The 25,713-nt window shown below is 40.0% G+C and overlaps 1 protein-coding gene across 2 annotated transcripts in view; it reads left to right on the forward strand.

Moving 5' to 3' along the window:
• The window catches only part of baiap2l1 (BAR/IMD domain containing adaptor protein 2 like 1), a 99,642-nt gene extending 77,199 nt beyond the window's left edge, over positions 1-22,443 (forward strand). The window contains exons 12-14 of one of the 2 annotated variants that reach the window (XM_033040555.1): positions 4,324-4,501; positions 15,899-15,939; positions 19,101-22,443. In XM_033040555.1, coding sequence (XP_032896446.1) covers positions 4,324-4,501; positions 15,899-15,939; positions 19,101-19,173 — 292 coding nt within the window. In that variant the 3' untranslated portion in view covers positions 19,174-22,443. Of the gene's footprint in view, positions 1-4,323; positions 4,502-15,898; positions 15,940-19,100 lie in introns of those variants that run through there. The other variant, XM_033040556.1, reaches the window with a different exon arrangement.
• Positions 22,444-25,713: the final 3,270 nt, after the last annotated feature.

Raw genomic sequence — 25,713 nt, forward strand, 5'->3', positions numbered from 1 at the left:
ATATTTAGATATTATTAACACTGGCCCAGTAGAAAGTAGAACTCTTCACAAATTCAGATTTTCATTTTTAAATACTACGAGACCTAGTGGGACCCTTTGGGTCCCATCCCATCAACACGCGGTCGCGGGGGAGGTGGCCTGCGGCATCACACACACACACTAACCACCCCCCTTGATATATTAATATTATTCATTCACTTCTTTTACCCCATCCCCCACCCTATCCACTCATGCATAGCCCCCAACTCACAAGGACAGCGGGAGAGGGAGGGGGGTGCAGAGGGCACGGGGCAGAGGCAGAGAGCAGCAGCAACCTCCCCACCATGCGCCGACACGAGGACCCCGAGTGAGGCGGCGAGTGGGCGGGCGAGCGTCGACCAAAGGACTGCAAGTTGGGCCACCGCAGTCTTCAGCTATGATCTTTGATTTTCAGTCTTTTCAATAACGGGGAGGAGGGAGGGTTGGGGGGTGACATCACTTGCAGCGCGAGGGAGAAGGCACGCAGACCCATTGTGACATCAAAAGCGAAAGACAGTCATTTTTAAATTCTAAGTTTTGTCAGATTTTTGAACATTTTCATTAATAACTCGAGAAATAAAGCATGACATTTTCAGATAAGGCAATTTTTGGACTACGAGAAAAATGTCTACCGGAATCTGTTAAAATTTTACCGTTACCGTGTCGTTTTTTCGAGAAGATATGATTATACACACCAAATCCACATACAAGATGAGATTTTTATAAGTATAGAGATGATATTGAAAATAGCTGTGAATATTTTATATTTTTCATTGTGTAAAAAGGAACTGCAGATGCTGGTTTAAACCGAAGATAGACACAAAAAGCTGGAGTAACTGAGCGGGACAGGCAGCATCTCTGGAGAGAAGGAAAGGGTGATGTTCTTCTGAAGATGGGTCTCGACCCAAAATGTCACCCATTCCTTCTCTCCGGAGATGCTGCTTTTCCTGCTGAGTTACTCCAGCTTTTTGTGTCTATCTTCATGTTCTTCATTGTCAGCTGTACTAATATGTAATTTGGATAACACTAAATATTCTGCTTCTCTGCCTTTTATTAGTTAAGCGAAGTTTAATGTACCAGATAACTTTGCATCTTAAGCTTCAGGGCTTTCTACTATCGCCCATCAGTGGTGGGATAATAATTTTGGACGTTAGTTTTTAATGTGTGCACATACATTGGAGAGATATTGTGCAAAGAGGTGAAAGTAACTGGAGATAGACACAATGCTGGAGTAAATCAGTGGGACAGGCAGCATCTCTGGAGAGAAGGAATGTGTGACATTTCGGGTCGAGACCTTTCTTCAAACCGAAAGAATGGAAAGGAACTGGAGTTGTACGTCTTCCAAATGGTGAAAGACCAAGGAGACACAAGAGGCTGCAGGTGCCGGAACTTTGAGCAAAAAACTAACCGCTGAAGGAACACAATAGGTCAGGTTGACCACTGAATTCCTTCAGCAGTTTGTATTTTGGTTGAGATTGCATCACTGGACGAATCCCGGTGATTCACTTTTTGAGAGGCTGCATAGGTGGATGATGTGAGAAATCTAAATATCATTTGATGGAGTGGGGAATGAAGCTTGATTACGACACAGTGGGACAAATGTTTAGTTTAGTTTAGAGAAACAATGTGGGAACAGGCCCTTCGGCCCACCAAGTCCATGCTGACCAGAGATCACCCATACGCTGGTTATTTCTTTTACACCAGGGACAATTTATAGAAGTCACTTGACCAGTGACGTAGTGTTTTGCAAGGCTCTTGCCACTCGGGTTTCTGGACTCCCTCTCAGCCACACCTGGGGTCACTAGTATCCCTCCTGGTCAATTACCACAATTAATACAAAGTAACTATTAGTTTTCTGTAATCTCATCTATCATGTTTTCAAATCAGCTAGATTTTTTGATGTTCATCACTCAATTTGGGTTGGACCCTTTAGTTGCGTTTTATTTATTATAAAGTTACCAAAATATATGCATCTGCACAGGATACAAAACAGACTGTGGCAGACTGGCTGGCTGTTGTGAGCCATGCCCAGTTTTTTATTCCATTGAAGGGTAGAGCCAACTAGTCAAAGGAAAACTCCCATTAAGTTACACAACAATATTGTAATCTGTAAGCAACACCGGAAGTAACAATCCAGGCTTTCAGTTTGAAAATTACAGCAAAAATAGTAAGCCATGTGCTTGTTTGAGAAGGTTTGGTAATCATGTCAAGGACATATCTAGCCATCTTTTAATCTCCTGGTGATACAAATATTAGATTATATATTACACTTCGTACTAGTTAATGAGGACATGGTTTTAAAGAAGTAATTCTCACGAGGAGTTTAAAATCTTAACCCTTCTCAGTTTGTATTTAGCTGGACCTTGGTTTGCCTGTTTTTCTTTTACTTTAATAAATCACTAGAATAACAGAGTTATGCTGCACTTTGCTAGCTATAATTTAGTGCAAATGTTGGTATATATTACAAACTTTATTTGGCCTCATTGATGAAACCTAGATGATTCAATCAATAGTTAAAAGATAGGATTGAAAATTTCTGGCTGGCAATGGTAGAGAAGTATCACATTTATAAGATTGGACTACTTAATCTATTTTCGTTCCAATAATCACAAAATCCACTCAGAACTAGGATCCTACTATTTAATGGCATCTGGAAAATCAAATTTCAGTTTTGATCAAACTGTTAGTCACTGTAATTACCAGTTCAATATCAACATGTGAAAAATAAATTGGAGTGAAAATAAATTGGGATAAAGCTTACGGTGAGCATACATTTTGGCATAGACTATTGGGCCACAAGGAGAGTCTTTATACTATACAATCAAACTTCACATCAAGAAAGATTTAAATTGTGTTTTTGGCAATCCATGTTACAAGTTTCCACGATGTTGTACCAGGCAGGGAACACGCTGCATAACAATTTCCTCTTCCCAACTGGTAATTAGCCTGAGAAATGTGATTGATTTATTTTGTAACTCCTGATGCACAAAATAAGTGCTCTTTCTTGCGACAATATATTCTGTATTCAATGTAAGAAATAGTGCTAAACAGACTCTGTGTCAAGCAATCTATCTCTGCAACAGCACATGTGGTTATAACACCAAACCTTTATTTGAGAAGAGTAACCGCTGCACATTGAATAACAGCTTCTCCATTTACTAACTAAAGCAATCTGCCCAAGCTCATCCCTAATGTTCTTTGCAAAGAAGGGAGACTTTCTTCCCATTGGTTCCCTGAGGGGTGTGTTATAGTTTACTCAACAATTTAACATTCAATTACAGCTATTCGTGAATAAAGGAGTTGTTATTAAAGTTCCTTTTGAAAGTTACCAATGCAAATATATGAAAAGTCAAATGATTATAGGAAATTTCTGTCAAAGAACGGGCGTAGGTATGTTTTTTTTTGCCTAAGACCTTCTCTCTTTTTGAACTCTATTTCCTTGATCTACAGCGTTCATCATTTATGTAGAAACAAGGAACTGCAGATGCTGGTTTACAAAAAAGACACAAAGTACTGGAGAAACTCAACTGGTCAAGAAGCATCTCTGGAGAACAAAAATGAGTGACGTTTAGACTGGATAAGGGTCCTGACCTGAAAAGTCATCCATTTATGTTCTCCAGAGATGCTGCTTGACCTGCTGAGTTACTCCAGTATTTAGTGTAATCGTTTATATCTCTCTTCCCCCTAATTTGTATGATCTCCTCCAGGAACAAACATGGAGAGGGTTAACCTACCATATTGGAGTGCAAAATGAAGTCTTGTGGTGAAGCAACATGACAACATGTTCTGGGTTGTCTGGCTATCTGGGAGTTAAATTTTCCTCAGATTTTGTTAATTCAGGTGATCTAAATGTATACAGTCATTGAAGACTTTGTCTTCATGTACTACTTATTACTCACACAATGGGTCTCTGTACATGATCATTTTCACAATGATATTGAATGAAATTCCTTCAAGGGGCAGTGAAGCCATTTAATTCACAAGCACGATTATCCATTAAAATTACTTGAGGATCATGTAGAGAAATTTCAGATAAACTGAAAATCGAGACATAATTGTTTGAGACAAAGTTTTACTCTGACCAGTATGTTTAATATTAGAAAGTAAAGGCAATAGCATACAAAAAGCTATTGATAAAATTAATCACTATCTGGAGTTAGTTAAATTATCTTCTGCTGGACCATTACAGCAATAATAAAGTAAAAACTAACCAAGGTTTACTAGACTTTTTTTTTTTTTTTTATATTATGTGTCTGATAATGGAAAAAAGCACCTTGTAATTTTCTTTTATTGTCTTTGGTTTAGCACAGCTTCTGCACGGAGTATCAGCATCCTTAATCTTGCAGAGAGGTCAAATGTTGCCCTACCTCCACCAGATTATGAATCAATGCCACTTAGACATCACAACAAGGAAATGACATTCCACTCTTACAGCAGTGCTCCAAACCGAGGAATTCTACCTCAACCAGACAACTCGGACTCGGTAAGTACCCATCAGAGGCCAGTAGTACCACATTATTTAAATGTCAATAATTTATATAGGGTGTTCTTGTTTTTAGTTCTAGGAGTATTATTATTTCTTACATACATAGAAACATAGAAATTAGGTGCAGGAGTAGGCCATTCGGCCCTTCGAGCCTGCACCGCCATTCAATATGATCATGGCTGATCATCCAACTCAGTATCCCGTACCTGCCTTCTCTCCATACCCTCTGATCCCCTTAGCCACAAGGGCCACATCTAACTCCCTCTTAAATATAGCCAATGAACTGGCCTCGACTACCCTCTGTGGCAGGCAGTTCCAGAGATTCACCACTCTCTGTGTGAAAAAAGTTCTTCTCATCTCGGTTTTAAAGGATTTCCCCCTTATCCTTAAGCTGTGACCCCTTGTTCTGGACTTCCCCAACATCGGGAGCAATCTTCATGCATCTAGCCTGTCCAACCCCTTAAGAATTTTGTAAGTTTCTATAAGATCCCCTCTCAATCTCCTAAATTCTAGAGAGTATAAACCAAGTCTATCCAGTCTTTCTTCATAAGACAGTCCTGACATCCCAGGAATCAGTCTGGTGAACCTTCTCTGCACTCCCTCTATGGCAATAAAGTCCTTCCTCAGATTTGGAGACCAAAACTGTACGCAATACTCCAGGTGTGGTCTCACCAAGACCCTGTACAATTGCAGTAGAACCTCCCTGCTCCTATACTCAAATCCTTTTGCTATGAAAGCTAACATACCATTCGCTTTCTTCACTGCCTGCTGCACCTGCATGCCCACTTTCAATGACTGGTGTACCATGACACCCAGGTCTCGCTGCATCTCCCCTTTTCCTAGTCGGCCACCATTATGTGTCGTATGTTAATTAAGCAAAAGCAAAACGAGATAACCAGTCTCGTTACGAAAAGTACAGGAAGGTAGTTTCTTGTGTTTTTACTCAATGAATGAACTCTCACCAAGTCTCATGAGTTTGGGTCACATTCCGCTGATCAGAATTTCACTCCAATATACTTCTCATTAAAAGATTTGAAAATCAACATATAAATGTATGAGGATTATTGACTTAAATCTTTGAAGCTGGGTGTCACTTACATGAACTGCTAGGTTAGCATACAGCAGGGGTCGGCAACCTTTGGCCCCTGGGCTGAATGCGGCCTGTAACCCAAAATCATCTGGCCCGCAGGTGGCAAGTACATTTAGAATCTGAGAAATTTCCTCTTCCAGAGGGTGATGAATCTTTTAAATTCTCTTCATAGGAAAGTTATGGACACTAAATACATTGCATGGTAGTCCAGGCAAGAGTTGCCAAATACCCGCCTTCTGGTTGATTTTTTTGCTATGAACCAAGGTTGGAGTTAAATGCATAGTTTATATTAGAGAAAGTATTCACACAACAGCTAGTTCCCAGTTATCCAAGTGTAAACAAAGATAAAATCAACATTTGGAACTTCAACGCATGGCCAAGTACAAAGAATGTTGTGTTCTAACCGGGCATGAATTATGAAGAATTACTTTTCTCTGTCCATGGGTTTTTTTTACTGTTACCTGTTATACTTGTACAAAAGGATGTACAGATTTCTGGTGTAACATTTTGAAAATGGGCCTGACTAGAATACAAATGTGCCATTCCTTTAAAGAAAATGGATATCAAAAAATAGTTTATTGGCTCGAGAAATTAATACTAAATGGTTGTTTCAGGGAGAAGAATCTGCCAAAACTTGAACCAAAATATCAAACAAAATCAGAGGATGTAACAAATATATTGATCTATGACAAGGTTAATAAAGGAACATAGAGCAGGGTTAAGCAACCATCCACCTTCAATATGATAATGCAGGCCTCAGCTCGTCTTCAGTGCCAATTCTCCATAGCCCTCAATTCCCTGATCTTTCACAAACTTACCTACATTTACTTTCATAATGAACTGACCTTCACAACCCTCTGGAATAGAGAATTCTGGAGATTCGCCACCATCTGCAAAAAAAAAATTTAAATGCACCTTCATTTGAAATGATGGCCGTGGCAAAAAAAATTAAACAAATTAAAGGAATAAGTGGAGTGCACAGATTGTGATAACTGTGATGTTTAGGTTCTGTGAGTGATATACCCTTGTGTGATGTGTTGAGCCATCCAGGCGGAGTATGGAGCTGATACAGCATTGGTCAAAAGTTAGCTTACAATTGCAAAAGTCAAGAGTTAGAGAGGATTAACACTGGAGTAATACTGATGTATGTGCTCTCTAGTGTTGAATGCAGATCCAGAATATAAGAAGATTAAAGCAAAAATAGGCCACTCAGCCCATCAAGCCTGCACCCTGTTCAGTAATATCAGTGAAGATGTATTTGTAATCAGTTTATCGCCTTTGTTATTCTCTTCCCCGTACATCCAGTGAGTCGTAATATGAGACCAACGCATTGAACATGCTGACACGGAGGAGGCAGAAAAAATAATCTTTTTACTTCCAAGACTTGGAATCACATGAGAATTTAGTCATTAATTCACAATAATCAATGGTGAATGACTTTGCTCAGCATTGATTTCATTAAAGCAAAATAAATCCCCATTAATTCTTATGAATTAATGTGATTGTTCTTATCTGATTGAGTCCTACACTTGAAAGGATTGGTTTTGTTTTGCTGCTTCAGATCAGCATGCACCACGCACTTGCCCAGAGGGTTGCAGACCTGTTCCTGGACAATGCTGCTTTACTGCATGCAATTTGTTTAAAAAAATTAATGTGAAAATAGGAACATTTTAGTTCTTTTTTAATAACTTTTATACGCTGACTGTTCATAATTCGAAGCAACAAGTGATTGTTATCCATGCTATTTTCAAACTGGAGGTTGAAAATATGGTATATGATAAATTAATAAAAGTAAAAGATCATCTCAGTCTGGCAATCTAGATGAAAGGTCTCAACCCAAAATGTCAAAAGGCCATTTCCCTCTATGGAGGCTGCCTGATCCACTGAGTTCCTTCAGCTGCTCTTTTTTTTGCGACAGATTCCAGTGTAATCTCTTGTGCTTTCCTTGTACTCAATGTTTAGTTTAGTTTTAGTTTATAGTCACGTGTAAAGAAGTACTGTGAAAAGCTTTTTATTGCATGCTATCCAGTCAGTGACAAGACTGTACATGCTTACAATCAAGCCATCCACAGTGTAGTTACAGGATAAAGCTGCCAATGCCCTGACCAATGAAAGAATGTATGCCACACACCGCCTTCACCACCCTATCTACCTGTGTTGCTGCTTTCAAGGATCTATGTACATGCACCTTTTGACTCTCTGTTCATAAACACTCTCTCCAATGCCTTGCTATTTACTGTACAAATCTTGCCCTGGTTTAACTTTCCAAAGTGCAACATTTCACACTTGTCAGAATTAAATTCCATCTGTCGTTCCTTGGATCACTTTCCCAGTTGATCCGTGGTCATATTAACTTGCAATTTTTATAAACAAAATATTACTTTTTTTCCATTAACAAGATGCAGACTTTAATTTGAAATGATACTGGTGTTCATATTAGACATATCTATTTAAAGGGTCAAATGAAGAATGGGCGTATTAATTGTAAGGAACAGTTCCTAAATGCTGGTAAAAGCAAAAGTGTTTAAAGTGAAGTGAATTTTGACAGGAGAAAATTACCAGCTTTGAAAATGAATTTGTCGAGAAATATTTTAAATATCTGTGTGATTTTTCAGTTTAGGACCAGGGCTGGCGGGGACGTGGAGTGGGGGAAATCTTTTCTATGTTTTAAATATATAATTCAGAAAATATTGCTAACTTACATTTCTGCATTAAATCTCAATTGATTTGCACCACTCATCCTATGCTAATTCATGTTTACTGAGCCATTTAAGTTGTTTTTGGATTCGATATAAAATGATACCCAGCGTAGCGTGGTGAATAACTAGTCTTTGGGATTAGTTGATTTGGGGTGCAGATGACAAGATTTGTCCATCTATTAAGCCCAAGAATGATTACTGTACAAAATTCAGGATTTTTCACTGGTCTAGAAGGTATTTCGTTGAGGCATGAGCTGAGAAGTATGAGGAAAGGTAAATAGAATTAGATTGTGCTGAGTCTGACCTAGAAATGCCTTCTGATAACATTGCCATAAATAGTAGGATCCCCAAGAGTAGTTGCCCTGAGCATACTGCTTTAGCTAAATTAAAATTTACATATTTTAATGCATTTCCAAGCTTTAGTGCACACCTGTGAGCTATCTTTGGAACTGGGTCCTCCCTTGCATTGTTTTGAGATGCATTTATAATTAATAATATAAATGCTAGGAAGTTAATGCAAAAAAAATGCAATGCTTGAAAAGGTGTTAAAAGCCGATGTGTAAAAACTGCAACTTGTGCATTAAGTGGCGGCGATAAATTAGGCTGGGAACTTGGAGTCTTGATATTTGGATCAGCATGTCCTTCGCCTGTAATTGTTTTCTAAATCTATGAAGGATTTATTGCAATTGAAAGAAATGCTTGGCACAGCAGCTTGCTTGAAGATTCATGTGACATGTATGAGTGATTCTGTCTGAAATGAGAACCAATTTCTTCAATATTATAAGGCTACTAGTTAATGTTTAATGTTAGAAGGCATGGAGTATGAGGCAAGATACTCAGTTGCTCATGTCCCCAAGCATTAAATTCTGCATTTTTTATCATCTGAAATAATCTGCTGCACTATCATGACGTTTCATGAGAGTTATTGGGGCGGAAAAAACACACAATCTATCTAACACCAAATTTGTATAAAGTTTGACCTTGCTTTCCTTACAAAAATATATTTTCCATTTTGTAAGATTTTAATTTAAAGAATAATAATATATTGAAAACAACTATATTTTTGCCAGTTGCCATACTTCTATATCATATGAAATTGTTTTGTTAAAATTTCCTGCTCTTTCTGGAGGTCACTCATTGATGTATGTTTTTAGAAGTACACTTCTCACCTTCTCAGACCTCCTTTGGTTAACTGTGTTTCGTTTGCAAACTTGTTGTTTAAACATGCGGTCATTTCGTCCAATACCAATACTCAATAATAATCAAGAACAAAAATTCTCTAGTTTATTTTGTGCCCCTAGCTTACAAGATGGAAACTATTGTTACGCTGTTACGCTGATGACACCCAGATTTACCTTGTCACCAAATCCCCCCACAACCCCCCCCTCTCCCATATCAACACCTGTTTGTCAGCTATAAAAACCTGGATGCAACATAATTTCTTCAAACTCAACAGCGATAAGACAGAATTCCTCCTCATAGGCTCCAAAGCCCCACTCAGCAAAATCAATAACCCCACTCTCACCATCGACGGCACCACTGTCTCCCCATCTCCCCAGGCCCGCAACCTTGGCGTGATCTTTGATTCCACCCTCTCCCTTGAGCCTCACATCCGCCATGTCATTAAAACCTCCTTCTTTCATCTCCGCAACATCGCCAAACTCAGACCCTCTCTCACACCGCCTGCAGCTGAAAGACTCATCCATGCCTTCATCTACTCCCGACTGGACTATTGCAACTCACTTCTCCTTGGCATCAGCTCCACCTACATCAACCGACTCCAACTGGTCCAGAACGCAGCCGCCCGACTCATCACCCACACCAAATCCTGGCATCACATCACTCCAGTCCTCAAAAAACTTCACTGGCTTCCCATCTCCCACCGGATCACCTACAAAATCCTGGTCCTCGCCTACAAAGCCCTCCACCATCTGGCCCACCCATTTCTCACTGACCTCCTCTCCCCCTACCAACCCTCACGGTCCCTCAGATCCACATCAGCCGGTCTCCTCTCCATCCACAAGTCCAACCTCCGCAGTTTTTGGGGACAGAGCCTTCTCCAGGGCAGCTCCCAGGCTCTGGAACTCCCTCCCCCAACTGATCCGCAATTCCGTGTCCCTCACCATCTTCCAGTCCCGCCTCAAGACCCATCTCTTCACCTCTGCCTATCCTTAGCCCCACGTCCCCGTCCCTTTTCATCTGTGCATTAATTGCCTCATACTGTGTTTTGTATTGAATTCTGTCTTTACTTTGTGTACTAGTCATGTCTCTACTATTTATTTCATTCCCCTTACATGTTTTTCCTCTACATGCTCAATTTTTGTAAGGTGTCCTTGAGACTCTTGAAAGGCGCCCATAAATAAAATTTATTATTATTATTGTGAGTGGGGATATTTTTTTGATGTTGGAAATATTGTTCCCTTTTTTGTGTTGGCACTGAAATCCAGAAATTCTATTTTATTAGAAACATTGTTGTAGGGATTTTCTTCGATTCACGAAAAATCGCTGTTTTTCACCCAACCACTAACACCAGATCATCTCCTATGGTATATTCCTTGTGCAACCCCTGCTGCACCGAGATCTCCAAGGAATGGATTTCTCTACCGATGCATACCTGCAAAACAGGAGTTCTCTCCATCCTCATCTTCCACCTCACCAGCCCCACATACTATGGATCATACTCTGTTATTGCCACCACTTTCAACAAGAAGCTGGCAGTCAGCACTCCTTCTTTCCCCAACCTTTTCAGTATTCTGAATGGTTATTTCCCCTTAACTCCTTGGTTCATTCTGTTATCTCCATGAACAGTCACTCCCCTTCCCATGCAACCATAAGAGATGCAACACCTTCCCACTGTTCCAAATCTTGGACATTTTCCCAATTAATCAGCATTTCAATTCATTTGCACATACAATTTATTGTGCTCTCTTCTGTTCTCCTCCACAGTGGAGAAAGCAAACACAGGTCAGTTAACTGCATTGAAGAACGCTTGCTTTTAGTCTTCAGGGGTGACCTTGAACTTCCAGTTTCATGTTAGAGCTTAGAGATGCAGCATGGAAACAGGTCCTTCAGCCCACCATGCTGACCATCGATCACCCATTCACACTGGTTTCCATGTTACTTTAATTCCTCCTCCTAGTTCTACTGAGACCTGCATTTCGTCTCTTGCATTGTTCAAACAAATCACAACAAAAGCCCGAGGGAAAGTATTTTGTTCCATCAGGTTACTCTACAGCCCTCAGCTCTCAACAATGAATTCAGCAATTTCAGGCAAACAACTTTTCCCGTCTCAGCTGACCAGTTATGCTGGAAGGTCATCATGTCGGCCATGTACTGACAAGGACAAAAGCAGACCCTACAAATCCCCATGTACTAAATGTTACCTTTCGGCCCTTGCCGTTCTATGCCATGCTGTTTCACATCCTCATTTAAATATTGTTAAATGTTGAGAGAACTTGCCTCTTCCATCTCCTTGGGCAGGTTCCAGGTTTCAATCTCCCTCTGGTAAAGAGACAAGTATTTCACTTTTCACCATATGTGTACCTCAATTCGATGTCCCCTTATCCCCTCCATGCCACAGAAAACATACTCAGCCTTTCTACACTCTCCTTGTTGCTGAAAAGCTTCATCCTAGAAATAATTCTGATGAATCTCCTCTGTACTACTCCACTTAAGTTATCTGCCTAGTCTTTGCTCCTGCTATTAATTCCCAAATCGCTCCCTTAAGGAATTCCACACTTATCTAAACCATTCTCTTCATCTTTATATATCTATATGTCTTTCTGCTTGTTTTGATATCATGTCAATTTACATTTAATCATTTTGTCCTCCATATTAACAGCTTTTCCTGAATTATTCCCAGTCCAATAACTTTTATTATTGTTTGCTTTAATTTTTTATTTAATCTTTTGCCATCTTTCCAATTGAATCCCTCTTTCTGGTTTGGATGAATTGCCGGTGAGCATTATGAACTATCTACCGCTGCTCACCTTTGCCTTTCACCCCCAATATATTTTAGATAACTCTTTCTCCATACCTTTGTAATTGCCTTTAAGTTGAGGACACTAGAGTTGGACCCAAGGTATTCACCCTCAAACAATATATATTTAGTTCTCTCATATGATCACTTCTCCCATAGAAACATTACTACAAACTCTCTCATTAATCCTACCTCATTGCACATGACAAACTCTAAAATAGCCTGTTCCAGAGTATAATATACACTGTTGCTCTAAAAACAGACCTGGTTCAATTGATTGTTTGATAAATCCAATTAATATGTAGATTAAAATTGCTTGTGTTAATTGCTGTTCCCTTCTGACATGCCATTTATACTTCTACCTATTATGAGGCAACAAATTGGGGGGCAATAGACCACCCCCACCAATCTGCCTTTACCTGCTATCGTTTATTTACACTCCTCTGATTCCACATAACAATCCACTGCATCTATATCATAACTCACCTCTTCACTAATTCCGTCCTTGGTTAACAATGCCACCCACCTCCTTTCTGTTGTTGCCTATTGGAACATTGAAAAATCTGGAATATTGAGTTCCCAGTTCTGGTCACCCCACAACTGTATTCCTGTAATAGCTATCTAACATATAGATACGTAAAATGCATGTACAGCATGAAACAAGCCCTTCAGCCCAACTCGTCCATGCCGAACATGTTGCCTGACTGAGCTAGTCCCACTTGCCTGAACTGGCCCCTATCCCGAACCCTTTCCTATCCATATACCTGTTCAAGTATCTTTTAAATGTTGTAATTGTACCTGCTTCTACTACTTTCTCTGGCAGCACATTCCATAAGCGTACCACCCTCTGTGTGGAAACAGTTGACCCTCAGATTCCTTTTAAACCTTTCCCCTCTCACCTTAATCCTATGTCCTCTGATTTTAGATTCGCCTACTCTGAGTAAAGGACCTTATCTGGGTAATTCACCTTATCTCGTGATTTTGTATACATCTATAAGGTCACCCCTCAGCCTCCTACGTTCCAGAGGGAAAAAAGCTAAGTCCTTGCCTATCCTTGTAACTCAAACCTTAAAACTTTGGTAACATCAAGTCTTCTTTTGCACCATTTCCAGTTAATGACATTCTTCCTGTAGCAAGATGGCCTGGAGTGCACACAGGACTTCAAATTTGCTCCTACCAACAGCTTAAACAACTCTAATGTGACGTCCCGACTCCTATACTTATCTCTGTTAGTGCTGTTACTTCATTTATCTTGTTACAAATGCTGAGTGTATTCAGATAAAGAATCTTGAGCTTTGACTTTAATAATTTAAAGTTATTTGGATATCATTTCTGCTGCATACTTTCTGCCCTTTCCTTTGATTTTAACTCGCCTCTTCATTACTTAATTAGTTTTTAATTCCATAAACTTCCCATTACTTGAACCGTTCTACCCAGTTAGTTTGAAGTTATGTCTATGATCTTGGTTATGCGATTTCCCATAACATTACTCTCAGCACAGTGTAAATAAAACTCATCCCAGCAGAGCAGCTCTATTCATCCTCCCTCAGTACCTCATGAGCCAGAAATCACTTCTCTCACACCAACCTTTGAGCCATAACTTCTGCAATCTTATTTACCTTCAGCCAATTTGCACGTGGCTATGTAATGACCTTCATGGTTCTGCTTTTCAATTTTGCCCCAAGCCACTCGTAATCCCTCTGCAAAATATCCTTCCCAGTTCTGCTTGTGTTGTTAGTGTCAATGTGGACCATAACAACTAGATCCTTTTTCCATTTCCAGGGTAAACTTTATTTTTTATTTGTTTTTTAGATCTATTGCCTGCTAGTTTCTCTCTCGTGTTGGTGTTTTTCTTTCCAGAATTGTAATTTTCTTTTTTGCTGCTCTTGCTTTATTTTTTAACATTGGTGTGGAAAGGTGGAACTTACGAGTATGCTACCATTTAAAAAAAAAATGGTTTTATAGTTAAGGACAATGTTTTTATAAATCAGCATCTACAGTTCCTTGTATCCACATTTCATAGTTAAGAAAGATAGACACAAAATGCTGGAGTGACTCAGCGGGTCAGGCAGCATCTCTGGAGAAAAGGAATAGGTGGCATTTCGGATCGAGACCCTACATCAAATTTCACAGTTAAGGAATTGGGTGGCGCAGCGGTACAGTTGTGGTCTGACAGCGCCAGATTCCTGGGTTTGATCCTGACTACGGGTGCTGTCTGTATGTAGTTTGTACGTTCTCCCTGTGACCGCTTGGGTTTTCTCCAAGTACTCCGGTTTCCTCCCATACTCCAAAGACGTACAGGTTTGGAGGTTAATTGGCTTTGGCAAGTTGTAAAATTGTCCCTAGGGTGCGTGGGTTAGTATTAGTGTACGGGGTGATCGCTGGTCGGTGCGGACTCAGTGGGTCAATGGGCCTGTTTCCGCGCTGTATCTCTAAAATAAAGTTTAGAGAATCGGTTTATTGGGAACAGCTGATCTCTGTGCCAATTTTCTGACTAAATACTGCCATCGTGTGATTGTGGTTTGTATTGCATGACAGGAACATTAAGCCTCTTAAGTGACAGGAAGGAACTTGATCCCCTTTCACCGATAAATGTAGTGTCCAAATAAAATAAAACAGTTTTTAAATTTGAACGTGTTAATTTTGTTCATTTTTAAAATATTCTATACTTTAAAAAAAATACTGATTATCACTTGAATTCAGTCGTGGAGAAAAAGTTCCAACCCAAAAATGCTAAATTCTAATATCTCCCAATCTGTAAATTAGCTCCATCCATCACCACCAACCGATCTGTCAGCTTTAGAATATGTATTGCGGATCCATTCAAGCAGTGTTTTATACTACTTTTGAAAAGTAAGGAAGAAAAAGCCTGGACGAGTAACAGAAATGTATTGCATGTCCTCTAAATTATATCTGACTTTACTTATCACTGCTCTGTTAGATTAGAAAAGCAAAAACTGCAGATGCTGAACATGTGAAATAAAAATGGAAATGGCTACAGTCAGCAGGTCTGTCGGCTCGTGATAGAGAGAAACAAGAGTTGATGTTTCAGGTCAATGTATTTTCATCTAAATGGCTGACATATAATGGATGGGATTTATATAGCGCCTTTCTAATACTCAAGGCATATGAGGGCTTCCTGGTGATTAACCATTGTTAAATCAAAGTTATCTGTAGGTTAAGATCAGAGTTTCCCACCACTGGCAAAGATGGTCAAATTATAATTATAATTTTAACTGGACATAAATTTATGGAAATTTCTATAATTTTACCATTTGTTGGAATTTAGCAAAAGTTGCCTGACGGGATCATAGTCCGTGTATTTGAGTTAGGAACAGAAATTAGACTATTCAGCCATTTTCTGGTTAATGTTTTTTTTAAAAGTCAGTCCTTGTCTAGCATATACTCTGAATCCATTAACTCACCGTAGTCAGAAAGTATTCTCACCTTGGTACTGAATGGCCTACATATACTTTGAAACTGATTCTACTGAATAAACACAGTACAATGTCTACAATGCATTACGATCAGAAAACCCTGAATGGTAAATTTAATGTAGTTAAGCTTAGATATTTTAATATATTTTATTACCTGTGCATTATGAAATTTACATTTCCTTCTTTCAGAGTTCAGAAGTGAATGGCACTATGAAGCCACCTTTCCTCAGGTAAGAGATATTGCTACAACTTCATAATCTTCCCAGTAGCGTGTGCTCAACAATAGCATATTAGGAAAATCAAATGCTAGAATTCTACCACAAAGCCACAATGCTGGCAGGTCAGGAAGCATTAGAGTCAAAGATTCAAAATAAATTTTTTAACTAAAGTTTCAGATCAAAATAACTTTTACGTTGCAGAGAGAATGATGGTTGAAATGGAGAATTCGGTATTATGACTGGTAGGTGCCCAGACAGACAATGAGGTTCTGTCCTCAAACTTGCTTTGGGCTTTGTTACAACAGATCAAAGGTGTGGGTCAGAGTGGGAATGGGATGGAGAGTTAGCGACAGGCAACAAAAAGCTTGGAATTGTCACTGCAGACTGAATCAGCAGCATTTGATATTCACTGTGTCCCTTCTTTGGAGAAAATAAATATAGAATGAGTGATTACTTTGTGTAGTGCATTAAAAATATCTGCTAGCTGACCACCCAGAAATTCCCTGACGATTGGCATCTGGCTCACCAGGTGATGTTTACTGTGCTCCATTCTATCTTATGACATCGGTTCCCACACTCCTTTCTGCCTTGTCAGGACATTAGTTCCTGCACTCTCCAAACCAACCCTAGCCAAAACCTAACAAGATAGAGAGAGACAGAATTATACAACACAGAAACTGGCCTTTTGGCCCAACTTGTCAATGCCAACCAAGATACCTCATGTAAGCTAGTCCCATTTGCCTGTGTTTGGCCCACATCCCCCTTGTTAAATAGTCCCTTTGACCTATCCATCCCAACCCTTTGACCTCCTCCACCTTTTCTGCAATTTAAAACTAACTTTTACTCTTTTCTAGTTCTCTTGAGTGATATTCAACTTGAAATGTTCTATTTCTCTTTCCATGCATGCTGCCTGACCTGCTGGGTGTTGAAAGTGTACTTTGATTTGCTCTAACTAACCTGTTTAAATGCAGTGCCAACATTGCTTTCTACAGAACTAATCCAGCCTGATTCACAACATAACTGAACAGGAATAAAGCAGAGTGGGTATAACCCCCATGGAAATAACAGAAGTATTTTTAAATAGCTTTATTGTTTATTACTACAGGACCTCTCAATATAACAAACCAACACAGACTTTAGACTTTACTTTAGAGATACAGTGCAGAAACAGGCCCTTCAGCCCACCATATCAGTACTGATCACCAATCACCTCGTCCACCAGCACTATCTTACACACTCGGGACAATTTACAATTTTACCTAAGCCAATTACCCTACAAAGCTGTAGGTCTTTTGAGTGTGGGAGGTAACTGGAGCACCCGGAGAAAACCCACGCGGTCACGGGGAGAAAGTACAAACTCTGTAATAGACAGCACCCATTGTTAGGATTGAACGCGGGTCTCTGTTACTGCAGCAGCTCTACCGGTGCACCACCATGCTGCCACCGTTCTCAGTATAACAAATCCACACTGCTTCGCCAATGACTTCTTCCCTGTAAATAGGTTAGATGTGGGATGGTATTTGCAGCTCCACAGAACGTGAGGCAACCTGAGGGGATCTTGTTGCATACTGGCTCCTTGTTTAGGCATGACCTGATGAATGACGGGTAACATTTTATACTACTATATCATGACGCAAAGCTACTTTCACATTAGAGAGAACCTAATACTTCCCTTGACATTGACATTCAGCATATTTACCATTATCGATCCCTTACCATCAACCTCTTGGAGCCAAAAATGCACCTGGAGCAGCCATATAAAAACTGGCTGCAAAAGCAAGTCAGAGGCGGGTTGTCCTGCAGTGACTGATTTGCCACTCCGCACTTCAAACTTCATCCACCATAATTCAAGTGCTATTTGGTTTATTACTATTGTCACATGTACCAAGATACAGTGGACAAACTTTGTTTTGCGTTACATTTAGGCAGATTATACCTCACACCAGTACATACATACATCAAGGTAATGCAAAAGAAAAAAATATGATGTAGTATGTGGTGTTACAGCTAGAGAGGGTGCGGATTTTTTTTTTTTTTAAGTGCAGGGGTTGCAGCGAGGTAGATTGGCAGATAAATAATTCTTGATGTTTGAGAGGACTGTTCAAGATTCTGATAACAGCAGGACCGAAAGTCTTCAATCTGGTGGAACGTGCTTTCAAGTTTTTGCATCCTCTGCCCAGCAGGGGAAGGGAGAATGACTGGAGTGGGAGCGGTCCTTGATTATGTTAGCTGCTTTCCAAAGGCAGTGACAATTTTCGATGGAGTGAATAGCGTGGAGGCTGGTCCGCAGCCTTCATTGTTCTCTGCAGTTTCTTGTGGTCTTGAATCGACCAGTTGTCATATCAAGCAGTGATGCATCCAGATGGGATGTTTTCTGTGGTGCATCTGTTGGTAAGAATCATTAAGGACATGCTGAATTTCCCGTGTAGGAAGGAAATGTAGATGCAGTTTTTTACCGAAGATAGACACAAAGTGCTGGAGTTACTCAGAGTCAGGCAGCATCTCTGGCAAGAAAGGATGGGTGACGTTTCAAGTAGGAAACCTTCCTTTCTGTCCAGAGATGCTGCCTGACCCGCTGAGTTACTCCAGCACTTTGTGTCTATCTTCATGCATAATTTCCTCCACCTTTGGACAAAGTAGAGCTGTTGGAGTGCTTTGTTGGCCATGTTATCAGTGTGGTTTCCCACTGTACATTGTTTGCTGCTTGGAAACAGTTCCTGCTAAGCTTTGTTTTCGTACAACATACATAGTTTGAAAAAGCTTTGCTACCTCTTTGAATTTTCTCATATATAATGAATAAAACAAAACTAGAAGCATCCACTATGATATGAGCAAACTCTCTGCTGAATATCTCAGAGCAATTCCCTTTGCTTGCATGAACGGAGCTGCCAAAAAACGTAGACATAAAAATAACAAAATAGCACTGAAATCCAGACACCTAATATTTGCAAAACCCTTTTTTTGGTACATAGCGTCATTTTACATTGGGGCCAAATACAATTAATTTGTCCTCACCTGATGGTATTGTGCGGATGTTTGCGGTCTTCCATGGTGATGGTGGAAACACTCATTCTTGCTGCCTGACTGAGCCGCTGGGTTACTCCAGCAGTCTTTTTTTGTAAAACACCCTCTGCGGTTCCTTGTTTCTACTCATTCTTTCTCTTTTGTTACAGCGGAGGAAATCCTTTTGCAACTGTAAAACTCCGACCAACAGTAACAAATGACAGATCGGCACCCGTGATTTAGTGCGCGGGTAACAAATGCAGTTCCTGTACAAGATGTGAAATGGAATCCGACAGATGCTATTCTAGATTGACATTATATATACAATCATGCCTTCCACACAAGCTACTGTCTCAACAGTTATCCTTATAATATCAGTTATTTATGCTCTTCAAATTGTAAAAACACTCCTATTTTATATAGATAATGGTGGGACCAGAAGCTATGATTTATGAAAGAATACAGCATTTACAGCTGCTCTTGTTACTAAACGTTTAGAAGGGAGGAAGGTTTTTTTAGGATTTATTCATTGTTGGAAAATGCTGTTGCCTTCCAAAATCCCGATGCATCAGACATTTTCATCTACCAGCTTGTGCACTATTTAAGCAGAAAATTTATTCCATTTGACGTTTAATGTTTAATGAAATATTATTGTTGAAGAAATCTTGTAAATGTATTACTCATTGTTCTGTTTGTTGAGGAATAAGACTCCAAAGGTTGTTTGTGCAAGCTTTGAGTGTTCAGGCAGCAACTAGCTCATAGTTTTTGAAACTAGTGATAGGCTAAAGCATACTTTGTTTTGGCATTGGCGATGGAAGCCATACATACATCAATCAGCTCTACCTACTCAATTGTTTTCTCTCAGGGATGTATATTTTTTAAATCTTTCTTTCCTATTCACTGTTGCATTAACAAAACTGTCTTTCCTACCTCCCCCCCCCCCCCCCCCCCCCCCCCCAGAACTTTTAATTTAAACCTAATTAAGAGTTGGTTGAAAGGTGATGGGAATAATTTACATTTTTGACATAAAAGCCAGAGGATATTCTCCCTCCTTCCCTCTTCAATTTAATGTTTCGCATTTTAATTTGTATATGTGATGATGACAGATGATGAGCCTAGCAGGAAAAGCTGGATTAATATTGTGTAGATCATTGTACTTCAGGCTTGAGTTTAACATTTTGAACATCTAACCCCAATCAAAATGGATAGTGATCCACACTGCAGCCAAAAATCTTTAATCTATCTTTTTCTGTTATGATGTAGTTGGACTGCTGCACTTTCTCCCAATATATTCTAGTTACATTTCTCCATAGCCCATTTTCTTCCATTGCTGCTCCAAATACAAGCACAGCTCTATAGTAGCCCAATCAGCTAGCTTCCTGAAACTTAAATGCTGCAGTAGACCCATTTGAAGTGCATTTCAGATTTATCAGCCAAAGATTGTGATTTAAAGAAAATTCAGCATATTTAATGGGTTAGTATTTTTGAAGTTGTGCCATAGAGATGATCCTCGTTTAAAGTGATCTGTGTGCATGTAGAGGTGATTTGTGCTTCAACTTCATACAATATGAGGGTGCACAATAGTAGTCAGCTGGACTACTAGAGTAATAGTAGTCAGTTAGACTGATGTAGCAAATACCAAATTTCCAGTGAGTCTGAGCAAGTGTAAAAGGAGTAAAGAAAAGCCACTTCAATCCACACCAGCATCTCTGATTAATATCAATTCACACTTTCAGGCATATTCCCTCCAAATGTGTTGGGTTTTCCTTTCTGTGGGGAGAATGAGTATTCAGTCTTTTTTTACCACTCTCTGTGTCACCTACCCTTTTGGTATATGTCACTTAAACTTCTGGAGTGTTTTGCTTCATGTTACCGAGCCCAGTGACAGTACTTTAGAAATGAAGACTAAATGTGGAAATATCAGAATGTAACATCAGTTGTACGTTAGGACCAAAATACAGCTCCGATGACCAATGGAACAATTTAATTTGAATGTGACTTCTGTAGCTGTTCAGAGAATTTTAAATAGTGCCTTCATGAGCACAGGAATGGAGGGGAAATAGGAGACCTGTATGTGTAAATTCTAAATCTTAACATACAGAAGTGATATTTTTCAAGGTGAATAAGATGCAAAAGGCCCCTTGCCTATTTAATTTACCAATCAAAGAAAATCTTCATCCATCTAATTCTTGAAGTGCTCACACATTTTCACCTCCGCTTCCAATCTTTTCCTACAGTGGCAAATCAAGGTTAAACTTTCACTATTTTGAATGTATGACCTGTACAACTTTTGTATGACATTGCCATGGAGTTTGGCATTTATTGCTTATGATGTTCACTTTTCCATAAGGCTTGCACTGCCATTGGTTATTCAAGACTTGTTGCTGTCAGCTGGTGTTGGAAGTAAGCTTTATGGCTAACATTTCCAAATCTCAACCCCCACACCCTTCACCACAAGAATATTTCCTTTAGTCTTGGAGATCCAAGTGCACATCAAACTCAAGGCCTAGTTTAATCTGCTGATGAAAATAAATATATTTTTAAAAGCTGCAGATGCTCAAAATATGAAATAATAAAAACAAATAGTTGTAGAGTCATCAGGCCAGGTGGCGTCTGTGGAAAGAAATGGTGAACGTTTCAGGACAAAGATTAGGTTGAGGAGTCTCTGATTTGAAATATTAATCTCGTCTTCTCTTTCCACCCACGCATCTTCACCTGCTGAAGGTCCCAAACATTTTCTGTTTTTATTTCTAATCTGTGCAGTTGTCTCTGACTTGCATTCAACTTGCATATTAACCAAATAATCGGTTCCTTCCATTGGTTACTCGACTGTAGCCAAACGTCAAGTATTTCAACTTGAAGTATTTGACCCAAAAATTCAACTTGGATATAGGGAAGAGATCGATATCAGTCTGATATTTGAATGTTAGATTTGCTGCGAATTGGTGTTTTTTTTAAAAATTTCTTTTCCTGTTGTCATTTCGTATTCTTTTCTCCAATTTTGGTAATCATCCTTTCCACCTCTACAGCGAGCCTGTGCTTTAATCCATGATATCTGGCATAAACAGTTAATTTGCCATATTTGTCACTGAATTATTCTGTTGAAAGCAATATTAGATTAATCCCGTCACTGTTCTATGTCCTGCTTCAGAACTAATTTGTTAAATTAGTGAGGGGAAAAAAGCACAACGTACTCTTGTGGAAGTGATACTGGTGAAGAACCAAAGTGTTTGCTTCGTATATGATGTGGTTAAATTGATGAGATGAAACAAATTCTAAATATTTAGCTTTACATTACTAAAGAATCTGTATTAGAATTAAATTATATCCCTTCATTGGGGAGCTTTTTTGTCCATGACAAGATGAGCAATAATTTAAATATCCATTGCTCTCCAGTGAAAATGCAATAAAAGGTGTATCATGCTTGTTGTCAGAAGATAACATTTATTGTATTGATAGTATATTTTATAAAAAGGATCTCGATTAATCAATATGATTTAATGTTGAACTAAATATGTGTGTGCTGCCTCTTGATCTACTACCAACAACCATGACAGGACTAAGCGACTTATCTGGCTGAAAGTACTCTTATACAACGTTTGGGAAGATGGGATTTGTAATTGTACTCTGATTCTTTCAGAGTACAAGTCAGAATTTTCTGCACGTCATTTTACTGACATTCCAGTGTCACCACAGCACAGCATTATATATCCAGGAGATACAAAATGCTGGAGTAACTCAGCGGGGTCATTCAGAATCTCTGGAGAAAAGGAATAGATGACATTTTGGGTCGAGACCCTTCTTCAGACAGGGGAGAGGGAAACGAGATGTATGAAAAGGTTCAGAACAGATAACCAAGGAAAGGTGGAGCCCACAATGGTCCATTGTTGGCTGTGGAAGAGGTGATAACAAACGGATATATGGATGCAAACAGTGGAACTAACAGAACGATTAGGGTGGGGGGGGGACGGGACAGGGAGAGATGGAATGTAAAGGTTACTTGAAATTAGAAAAATCAATATTCATAATGCTGTGTTGTAAGCTGCCCAAGCAAAACATGAGGTGCTGTTCCTCCAATTTACGTGTGGCCTCACTCAGATAGGAGGCCCAGGACAGAAAGGACAGTATGGGAATTTGGGGACTTTTGGCAATCAGGAGATCTCCAGGAGTGTTTAATAATCCCATTTTGCTTGTTAGAGCTCTGGTCAGGCAAGGCTGAAGAGCACCTGACCCATAGTGCTTCAGGAGTTTCCTTTGAACCATGTACTTAGCAAAGTATAAATATTGTTTAAGCCACCATAGAAATCTATGCAATTATTTAGAACAATGGCAATCTGCGGCTGGTACATAATCCTAATATTTTTTAAGTGGCATTTGTCAAGATGCTGAAATCTTAGCAGATTTTCATCCAAAAACTTTAATATTTGTGTCCCAGGGGTGCTCCATTGCTTATTCTGCAACACCACACTAACACAGTAGTTAATAATACATGGAAGGCTCTTGGGTTTCCTTTAAATATCAATGGACCTTAGTTTCTCAAATGTCTGGGATTTACAGGCACAGCTCAGTGGAATGACTGATCATTCATCTCATCAAGTCTGTAAGATTGATTATACTATTATTTGCATATTTGTCCAAAAATATGACAATAATTAGTTTTTTTTTTGTTTTTTTTAAATCGCTCATCCAATGGCAAAGCCGCTAAATAAATAATAATAATAATAATAATAATAAATTTTTATTTATGGGCGCCTTTCAAGAGTCTCAAGGACACCGTACAAAAATTTAGCAGGTAGAGGAAAAACATGTAAGGGGAATGAAATAAATAGTAGAGACATGACTAGTACACAAAGTAATGACAGAATTCAATTCAAAACACAATATGAGGCAATTAATGCACAGATGAAAAAGGGAGGGGGACGTGGGGCTAAGGATAGGCAGAGGTGAAGGGATGGGTCTTGATGCAGGACTGGAAGATGGTGAGGGACACGGAATTGCGGATCAGTTGGGGGAGGGAGTTCCAGAGCCTGGGAGCTGCCCTGGAGAAGGCTCTGTCTCCAAAACTGCGGAGGTTGGACTTGTGGATGGAGAGGAGACCGGCTGATGTGGATCTGAGGGAAACGTGAGGGTTGGTAGGGGGAGAGGAGGTCAATGAGATATGGGGGGGCCAGATGGTGGAGGGCTTTGTAGGTGAGGATCAGGATTTTGTAGGTGATCCGGTGGGAGATGGGAAGCCAGTGAAGTTGTTTGAGGACTGGAGTGATGTGATGCCAGGATTTAGTGTGGGTGATGAGTCGGGCGGCTGTGTTCTGGACCAGTTGGAGTAGGTGGAGCTGATGCCAAGGAGAAGTGAGTTGCAATAGTCCAGTCGGGAGGAGATGAAGGCATGGATGAGTCTTTCAGCAGCGGGAGGTGTGAGAGAGGGTCTGAGTTTGGCGATGTTGCGGAGATGAAAGAAGGAGGTTTTAATGACATGGCGGATGTGAGGCTCAAGGGAGAGGGTGGAATCAAAGATCACGCCAAGGTTGCAGGCCTGGGGAGATGGGGAGACAGTGGTGCCGTCGATGGTGAGAGTGGGGTTATTGATTTTGCTGAGTGTGGCTTTGGAGCCTTTGAGGTATTCTGTCTTATCACTGTTGAGTTTGAGGAAGTTATGTTGCATCCAGGTTTTTATAGCTGACAAACAGGAGTTGATATGGGAGAGGGGGGGGGGTTGTGGGGGGATTTGGTGCTCAGGTAGATCTGGGTGTCATCGGCGTAACAGTGTAAGTCTAGGTTGAAGTGGCGGAGTATCTGACCAAGGGGGAGGATGTAGATGATGAAGAGGAGGGGGCCGAGTACGGAGCCTTGGGGAATGCCTTGAGTGACTGTGGCTGTAGAGAGAGATGAAGTGGGATCTGTTGGAAAAGTAGGAACGGAGCCACCTGAGTGCAGAGCCTTCAATGCCGAGGTCTTTGAGTCTGGTGAGCAGGATGTTATGGTTCACTGTATCGAAGGCTGCGCTCAGGTCGAGGAGGATGAGGATGTTGAGGGAACCAGTGTCAGCAGAGGTGAGGAGGTCGTTGAGGACAGCAGTTTCTGTGCTATGGAGGGGGCGAAAGACAGATTGGAGGGGTTCAAGTAGGTTATACGCAAGGAGGTGGGAATGAAGTTGCGACGCAACGATACGCTCCAGGTCTTTTGAAAGAAAGGGGAGGTTTGAGATTGGGCGGTAGTTAATGAGAGAGGAGGGATCAAGACCAGGTTTCTTTAAGATTGGTGTGACAGCAGCAGTTTTGAAAGCAGAGGGGACAATGAGGAGTTGAAGAGATTAGTGAGGTAGGGGCAGAGACCGGGGAGGCAGGACTCTGGACACAAGGAACTGCATATGCAGGTTTACTAACAAAGACATAAAGTGCTGGAGTAACTCAGTGGGTCAGGCAACATCTCATGGATAGGACATTTCAGGTTGGGGTCTGAAGAAGAGTCCTGAACAGAAAACGTCACCATATTCTCCACCATGACCAGTTGAGTTATTCCAGCATTTTGTTTTTTTGTAAACCAGCATCCCCAGTTCCTTGTTTATAAATCATTTTATTTAACAGATTACACGGGTCAGAGGGACAATTAGGGAAAAACAAATAAAACCTGGCATCATTGTGATGCAACTCTTCATTTTCTACACTTTAAACTAACAGCTGTAAAATAAAACATATTCTTTAAAAATATGTCATTAACTGCACTAATTAGTGGGCAGATACTCCAACATTTAAAAATAGTTGTCACTTTCGATCATTCCAGTTA

This window comes from Amblyraja radiata, chromosome 22 (assembly GCF_010909765.2).
Source record: "Amblyraja radiata isolate CabotCenter1 chromosome 22, sAmbRad1.1.pri, whole genome shotgun sequence".
NCBI lineage: Eukaryota > Metazoa > Chordata > Chondrichthyes > Rajiformes > Rajidae > Amblyraja > Amblyraja radiata.